The following is an 8,300-nucleotide window of genomic DNA, read 5'->3' as shown; positions in this document are numbered from 1 at the left end:
GTAGCAAAAAGCTAAAACCAAAAGCCTTTTCCTCCCATGGAGACAGCTCCATTCCCCCTAAACAGGCAAACTGGATTTGTGTGGGATGGAGGAAGCAGAGCATGCACAAAAGCTGAGCAGCTCAGTAAGAACTGACATCCCTTCACCAGAGTCTGAAAATAAATTCTCATTGCCAAAATGACCAGAAATTAATACACAACTCTGGTATGTGGGGTCTTTTGTTTTGCTTCAAACCAGGCCAAGATCTGCTCCAGCACCAGAGCTGTCCATCAAACACTCCCACACCCTCTCAGAAAATAAACATTAAAAACAAAAATATAATCATCTCTGAAAGTTTGGAAATTGATCAACACCATCTCTGAAAGTTTGGAAATTGATCAACACCTGAAGAGGAGTCTCTCAGAAATGGCCCAGGGACCACTCCCAAGCCCCAGCCCCAGCTCAGAGTGCTTTCCAGTCAATGGGCTTCTTCCCAGATTTCTTGAGGAATTCATTGGTCTTGGAGAAGTGCCGGCAGCCAAAGAACCCTCTGTTGACAGAGAGGGGTGAGGGATGAACCGTCTGCAGGACGTGGTGACGCTTCTGGGGACAGCAGAGGAAAACACTTGTTAGATTTGCAGGGTTTGGACTGCTCCTGCTCCAGGGAAGGTGATTTACCCCCATTCCTCCTTTTCCCGCTCCAGGGCAGGTGTGATTTACCCCCATTCCTGCTCCAGGGCAGCTGTGATCTCCCCTTACACCCCCTCCTGCACCACCCTGAGACCCAAAGAGAACCAGCCACAGGCACCAAGACTTCTGTCCCACTAACCAAAGCCATAAATGCCCTGGCATTTCCCAATTGCTGTCAAGCCACCAGCACATTTCATATTGATTCATGAGCCCTCAGCTGGGACAAAACAGCTCTGTCCTTGTGGGACAACAGGAGTTACACTTGCTCCACTTTTCTTGCTCAATTCTGGCAAAGGCTAAGCTGGAGCAGAAGCAGAGCTCGATCTGACAGAGCTCAAGCAGGGAAAATTCCCAATTCTGTAAGGGAAGTGCCCTCTAGTGTCCAGCAAACCGAGTGGGGAGGAGAGGGAAGGGCTGAGGAGCAGGAGGTGCACCCACCCTGTCGATGGAGCTGCCTTTCCTCTGGGCATAGGCTCCCCAGAGCATGAAGACGAGCCCGTGCAGGTTCTTGTTGAGCCACGACACCACAGCATCTGTGAACTGCTCCCAGCCCCTCTCCTTGTGGGACGTGGCCTGGTGAGCCCGAACCGTCAGCACCGCGTTCAGCAGCAGCACCCCTGGCCAACAGAGCACACCCAGAGGGTCACACAAGGGTTAATCCAGGTTAATCCAACCCTGCACTGCCCAAGGCCGGGCTGGATGGAGCTCTGAGCAGCCTGGGATACTGGAAGGTGTCCCTTGGATAAGCTTTAAGCTCCTTTCCAACCCAAACCATTCTGAGATCCAAATTTCTTTTTTTCCGCTGAAGCAAATCTTCATTTTAAGAAGTGATTTTCTCTCCTACAGGTGGATTATTTCCAACCACAGGGCTGGGTTTTAGATAAGATTCTTTCCTGCTCCACAGGGGACACATCACTGAGGGTCTCTGAGCTCACCTTGCTTGGCCCAGCCCGTCAGGTCCCCATGGCCAGGGTGGGTGAAGCCCTCAATGTCCTCAGACAGCTCCTTGTAAATATTCTCCAAGCTGCAAACCAAACCAGCAGAAGACTTTTAATATGACAGGAGCAAGCAGCACCAGTTATTCCTCTAAGCAGGCAAGAAAAGCATTGATTTTAATCTTATTATTTAAGATAATAAAGCCATTTGCAGAGGCAGGGCAGCAGGGACTCTGTGTGTCTGCCTGGAAGTTTTAATGAGACTGGAAATGGAAATTTACATCCAGAATATCACCAAAACTGCACAGAATTATCCTTTCAGGTAATGCACAACTCAGATTTAAGTAGTTGCAAACCATTTCACATCAATATGCCCAGCCCTGAGCACCACAGAACTGCAAATAATTAAATACCGAAAGGGATTTTGTAAATGTTCATACCTGGGGGGAGGTGGAACAGGTTTCTGGACACTGAAGCAGAGCCCATGAGCTTGCTTGGGTCCATGGTATGGATCTTGTCCCAAAATAACAACCTTTACCTGAAAGCAGACCTTGGTTAGCATTGAATTTCAACCAGCATTATTGCCCAGAGAGTGAGGAAAACAAGTTTATAAATTAGCTTTATCTTCAAATAGAGATAAAGAGGTGCCACAAACCAATCCCTCCAAGAAACTGAAGTTAAATCCCAGATATCTCATTGCTAAAGAGCACAGAGCCCACCTAACACTAAGGATTAATATCCCTATGGCTTTGCTGCCAAAATAAAGACTATAAGTAATATTATTTGAGAGCAGAAGACCAACATTTTCACAGTCACAATAAACCACCTTGTTAATTTCCAAGTAAATTTCATCCTATTTCAGCTTTATGTCACACTTGCTGTGATATTTTTGACAGCTTTCATTGGAAATAACATTACCTTGTGTTGTCTTACCTTCTTTAATAGTCCTTAAGAACAAGACATGTATAAGATCAAAAAACTATGGGCTAGGTTAAGTTGTTAACACCAGACAAAAGATCAAAAGGATCAGAGGAAGTTCTGTGGCTTGTGAGGGTAATAAAACCATAAAATCACGGTTTGTTATCAGACATGAAAGCAAAGGGTGGATTTATGAGTTAGGTGAGCCAAACAAAAACATCCCCACCCCATGGGATCCAAGTTTAAGGGACCAAACACTAAAGGAACGAGTCTGTGCACCCACCCCGCACCTGCAGGGTTTTAAACTGCCCAGATCAGCTCAGAGAGCCCCACACTGCGGCTCTACTCACATCCCAGATGTCGCACATCTGCGTCCAGGTGAAGACCTGCTCGGGGGGCGGATACACCGTGTAGCGCTTCCTCTCCTCGGCCACGAACGCCATCAGCTGCGGGGACAGCGGGGGCTCAGCGGGGCTCAGCGGCCGCTCGGGGCGGTGCGGGGGGATCGGGGAATGCCGCTCACCTCCACGAAGTAGGGCTTGGAGAACTCGCCGGCCAGCTGCCGCCGCCAGCTGTCGCCGAAGCCCGGGGGCACGTTCCGCTCCGCCAGCAGCTGCCGCGCCGCCTCCTTGTTCCTGCGGATGCGCTCCTGCTGCTCCGCGCTCAGCGCTTGGCTCGGGTTACCGCCGGCTTCCTTCGCCTTCTTGGCGGCGCTCACCTGGAAGCAGCGGGCAGGGGGGTGGCTGCGGGAGGGCAGCGGGGACAGCCTGAGGCGGGAGCGCAGCCTGGGGCGGAGGAGCGGCCCGGGGCGGGAGAGCGGCGCGGCCACGGCGGCACCGGCCACGGCTGCAGAACGCGCGGCCACGGCGGCACTGGCCACGGCGGCACCGGCCACGACGGCTGCAGAACGCGCGGCCACGGCGGCACCGGCCACGGCGGCTGCACAACGCGCGGCCACGGCGGTACCGGCCATGGCTGCACAACGCGCGGCCATGGCGGGACAAGCCCCGCCCAAGGGGCGGCCCCGCCACACGCGGCACAACACAAATTGCGCCCCCCCATTGGCTCGCCGCGGCTGGAGGGGAGGTTTTCACCTAGTAACTGTGACGTCACGGAGGCACTCAGCTCGCATTGGGCGGCAGCGGAGCGTGGCCGCTTGATTGGCAGCTCAGCCACGCGTGGAGAGGCGCGCGAGTTTGGAAATTGTGCCCCCTCCCCCCATTTCCCCTGAGAAAAGGCCGGCAGTGCCCCAGGCCCCCTCAGAGCCAGGCACGGACGCGCCGCCACCAGAGCCCTCTCCTCCCTCCGCTCTCCCCTCCCCGAGAGCCGCGGGCTCCCTCAGCCCCCCGACCGCTACCTCAGAATCGCCGCCCGGCTCCGGGGAGCGCCCGCGCTTCTTGGCCGGCGCGGGGCTGAAGAAGGAGTGCAGCGTCCTCTGCCCGATCATGGCTGCGGCGGAGCGGGGCAGGCAGCGAGCGAGGGCGGCCGGGGATCAGTGAGGGGCGGCAGCGGCGCGGAACGAGCGGGGGGGCGGGACTCGGATTTGGCGCCAAAACCGCGCGCGTGCGCTGGGGGCGTGGCCAGGTGGGGAGGGGGCGGGGCTTGGCGTGCTCCCGTTTCCCGCGGGATCGCGGCTCCCGTTCCTTCCTTCCCGGGCATCGCTCCCGGTCCCGGATCCGCCCATGGACGCGTTCGTGGTCAAACTGCCCCGCGGGCCGGCGGGGGATGGCGGCGGCAGCGGCGGGAAGAGGCCGCGGCTGGAGAAGCCCGGCCCGGAGCGGCCGCCGCCGCGGGAGATCCGCGCCGAGGGGCTCAGCTGTGATTACCGCATCCTCTTCAGCAAGGCCGAGGCGGACGAGATCTTCCAGGAGCTGGAGAAGGAGGTGGAGTATTTCGAAGGTACATTCCTGCCCTGTGAGCGTGCTGCAGCACGGGCTGTCCAGGGAGGCCTCACGAAGGGCCTGGACAGGGCTCTTGGAGACCCTGCTTGGGCAGGAGTGTGGCCTGGATGACCCCCCTGGTCCCTTCCACCCTCAACCTTTCTGTGTCCAGCTGTATTCCCCTCCATATCCCCCTTCCCAGTGAAGCATTTCCCTGGCCAGCTCACCCAGGTGGGTCCCAGGGCAGTTCCCAGGGCTGGGCACAGTTGGGAGGTTCCTGCAGGCACCTGGTGTTGGCCCTGAGAAGCCAAGGGACACAGATCCGATCCTGCAGGGTTGGTTTTGCTGAGCTGGAAGTGTTTGTCAAGGGATAATCCTGGAGTGGTGGCTGGAATTTGTTGGAGGTGCAGTGTGTGAGGGATGTGATGGAGGGAGGACAAGACAGAATCCAGCTTTGCTGGGACACAAACCCTGGGAGCAGGGGTGACAGCTTTGGGGTTATCGTAAGCACCCTCACTCCTGTTTGGAGATTCCCAGGAGCTGCAGATCCAGGAGAGTATTGGAGTGTGCAGAGATTCCCAGGAGCTGCAGATCCAGGAGAATATTGGAATGTGCAGAGATTCCCGGGAACTGCAGATCCAGGAGAGTATTGGAGTGTGCAGAGATTCCCGGGAGCTGCAGATCCAGGAGAATATTGGAGTGTGCAGAGATTCCCGGGAGCTGCAGATCCAGGAGAATATTGGAGTGTGCAGGGTTTCCGGAGTGCAGATCGGGAGATTTTGAAGTGCAGAGATTCCGGGAGCTGCAGATCCAGGAGAATATTGGAGTGTGCAGAGATTCCCGGGAGCTGCAGATCCAGGAGAGTATTGGAGTGTGCAGAGATTCCCGGGAGCTGCAGATCCAGGAGAATATTGGAGTGTGCAGACACAATACAAACCCAGGTTTGATCCTTCCCCAGATGAGATGACAAAGCTGCAGGTGTTTGGCACGTGGCACAAGATTCCCAGGAAGCAGGTGACCTATGGAGACCCTGGCCTGTCCTACACTTACTCAGGGGTCACGTTCCACCCCAAGCCCTGGATCCCGGTGCTGACCCGGATCCGGGAGCGCGTCACCTCGGAGACGGGACACACCTTCAACTTCGTCCTCATCAACAGGTACAGCCCCTTCCCACCCAGCAGCTTTTTCTTCAAATGAAACAAAATAACGCCCAAATTTTTACGTTGGAATCTGAAATGCAGGCGACTCTCAGGGCTTTAGGGCTGTAAGCTGAAGTTTAGGATTAAACACAGGGGTTAAGAGCTTTGGAAAGGCTTCCAAACTTAAGTAGTAGAAGCAAAAATGTGGATTTGTGGTTTAAAGCAGAGACACTAATAAAACTAAGTTTAAACTAAGGAAAAAAAAGTTGAGAATTTTAGAGTTTAAAATACAGAAAATATAAAAGTAATTAGATAAACAAGTTTAGAATGCAGCACTATAAGTAAATTATTATTAAATTAATTAATTTAATAATTTGATTATTATTAATGAAATTATTAAATTATTAAAGTAATTAATTTAGTTATATATTATTGAATTGATTTATATATAATATATATTTATATTTAATATAATTAAGTATAAAATGAAATATAAAATGTAAAATTAATATATAGGTAAAATACATAAATATATAAAAGTAGTTAGAAAGATAAACAAAAAGTTTAGAATGCAGCACTATAAGTTATTTATTATTATTATTACGTCAGTTAATAATTTTATAATTATCAAATGTAATTAATTTAATTATATATTAAATTTATTTTATATAATATATATTTATGTTTAATATAATTAGGTATGAAATTAAATATAAAATGTAAAATTAATGCATAGTTATAATACATAAATATAAATATAAATATAAATATAAATATAAATATAAATATAAATATAAATATAAATATAATAAAAGTAAACTAAATAATTAAGTATAAAATAAAATATAAAGTATAAAATTTATGTATTTATAATATATAGAAATATAAAATATAAATATATACTATAAAATTTAAAAATATGAATATATTAAGAACAACTCTAGATAATTAAGTGTAAAATTAAATAGGAAGTTAATATATTTATAGATATATTTATTACATATTAATATAATAAATATAATATTATTAATTATTATTAATATATTATTATTATAATTATTAATTAATTTTATTTATTTGATATATTTATAATATAAAATTGTATTTTCATTAAAAATTTATATATATTTTATAAAGTATACAAATATAGAATTATGAAATATACACATATTCATATAAAATTAAATACAAAATTAGCACATATAATATGAATTTTTATGAATATTAATTTAATAATAATTATTAGATTAATAATAATTAATTAATGATTAAAATTAAATTAATGACAAGCCCAGAGTTAATTCCCAGGTACAAAGACGGCCTGGACCACATCGGGGAGCACCGTGACGACGAGAAGGAGCTGGTTCCCCTCAGCCCCATCGCCTCCGTGTCCTTCGGGGCCTGCCGCGATTTCGTGTTCCGCCGCCGGGGCCGGGGCCGGGGAGGAGCCGCGGGCCCGGGGAGGATCTGCCTGCAGCTGGCCCACGGCAGCCTGCTGCTCATGAAACACCCCACCAACGAGCACTGGTACCACAGCCTGCCCCCACGCAGGAGGGTGCTGGCCCCCCGCGTCAACCTCACCTTCAGGAACGTCCTGCCCGTGTCCCACAGGGGAAATGTTCAGCCACGGGGGCCTTTGGGCTCTGGAAAGTGAATTTGGTTCCTGCTGGAACTGTGGATGCACCTGCTCTGAAGTTTTAGTTTCTGCTGGAACCGTGGAGTCATCTGTTCCTGCAGGTGGATTCTGGATTCACCTCCTGGTCCATCACCTAATGGACAAAATGTGATAATTTTGCTGCTGAAGCCTGTGACCATGATCTCAATGGGAAGGTTCTTCCCTCTGGGAATTGTTGCTGTGGTCCTGCTGATCCCTATTTTTGCTGATTTCTCTGTTTGATCTTAATCTAAGCAGATCCTTGATCTTTATCTAAGCAGTTCCATAGCTCTGAAAAGTGAGGTTTTAGTTCCTGCTGGAACTGTGGATGCACCTGCTCTGAAGTTTTAGTTCCTGCTGGAACTGTGGAGTCATCTGTTCCTGCAGGTGGATTCTGGATTCACCTCCTGGTCCATCACCTAATGGACAAAATTTGATAATTTTGCTGCTGAAGCCTGTGACCATGATCTCAATGGGAAGGTTCTTCTCTCTGGTCCTGCTGATCCCTGTTTTTGCTGATTTCTCTCCTTGTTTTGCTCAGGGAGAAGTTTGTTCTAATCTGATCTTTAACTAAGCAGTTCCATAGCTCTGAAAAGTGAGGTTTTAGTTCCTGCTGGAACTGTGGATTCATCTGTTCCAGCAGGTGAATTCTGGATTCACCTCCTGGTCCATCACCTAATGGACAAAATTTGATAATTTTGCTGCTGAAGCCTGTGACCATGATCTCAATGGGAAGGTTCTTCCCTCTGGGAATTGTTGCTGTGGTCCTGCTGATCCCTATTTTTGCTGATTTGTCTCCTTGTTTGGCTCGGGGAGAAGTTTGTTCTCAGCTGGTCTATCTAAGCACTGTTCCAAGAAGATGAAAATGCTCCATGGCCTGGAGGCAGCAGTTTGTAAACACTGTGAGCCACAAGCTGAGATTGTGTAAAGCTGATATTCTGCTGGTGGCACTTTCTGTCAATGAGCTCTGGTTTGCTTGGGGTTTTTTAAATTAAAATAAAGCAAAATGAGCCTGACATGAGAATGAGAGTTCTGAGCTGTGAGGACAGGGTGTGGCTGGATGAATGTTTCATTCCTTTCTGCTTGAATTCCTCTTCTCCTGAGG

The 8,300-nt window shown here is 48.8% G+C and overlaps 2 protein-coding genes across 3 annotated transcripts; one reads left to right on the top strand and one right to left on the bottom strand.

Annotated features, from left to right (window-relative positions):
• Positions 1 to 441: 441 nt before the first annotated feature.
• On the bottom strand, positions 442 to 4,078 carry UNG (uracil DNA glycosylase). The gene is made up of 7 exons (XM_064726715.1): positions 3,880 to 4,078; positions 3,046 to 3,240; positions 2,873 to 2,968; positions 2,045 to 2,142; positions 1,605 to 1,693; positions 1,108 to 1,286; positions 442 to 582 (listed from the first exon to the last, which is right to left on the bottom strand). The coding sequence occupies exons 1-7, from the start codon at positions 3,967 to 3,969 to the stop codon at positions 442 to 444; spliced, it is 888 nt and encodes a 295-aa protein (XP_064582785.1). The 5' UTR covers positions 3,970 to 4,078.
• A 46-nt stretch (positions 4,079 to 4,124) lies between these two features.
• ALKBH2 (alkB homolog 2, alpha-ketoglutarate dependent dioxygenase) lies at positions 4,125 to 8,211 on the top strand. 2 transcript variants are annotated; one of them, XM_064726668.1, is made up of 3 exons: positions 4,125 to 4,421; positions 5,361 to 5,559; positions 6,850 to 8,211. In XM_064726668.1, exons 1-3 carry the CDS (start codon positions 4,205 to 4,207, stop codon positions 7,193 to 7,195), a joined length of 762 nt encoding a protein of 253 aa, XP_064582738.1. In that variant the 5' UTR covers positions 4,125 to 4,204; the 3' UTR covers positions 7,196 to 8,211. The 2 variants fall into 2 exon arrangements, with proteins under 2 accessions (XP_064582738.1, XP_064582737.1); XM_064726667.1 differs by having other exon boundaries at positions 6,832 to 8,211.
• The last annotated feature ends 89 nt before the right edge of the window (positions 8,212 to 8,300 follow it).

This window comes from Zonotrichia leucophrys, chromosome 15 (genome assembly GCF_028769735.1).
Source record: "Zonotrichia leucophrys gambelii isolate GWCS_2022_RI chromosome 15, RI_Zleu_2.0, whole genome shotgun sequence".
NCBI classification, from domain to species: Eukaryota; Metazoa; Chordata; class Aves; order Passeriformes; family Passerellidae; genus Zonotrichia; species Zonotrichia leucophrys.
This window is presented reverse-complemented; position numbering and strand designations above follow the sequence as displayed.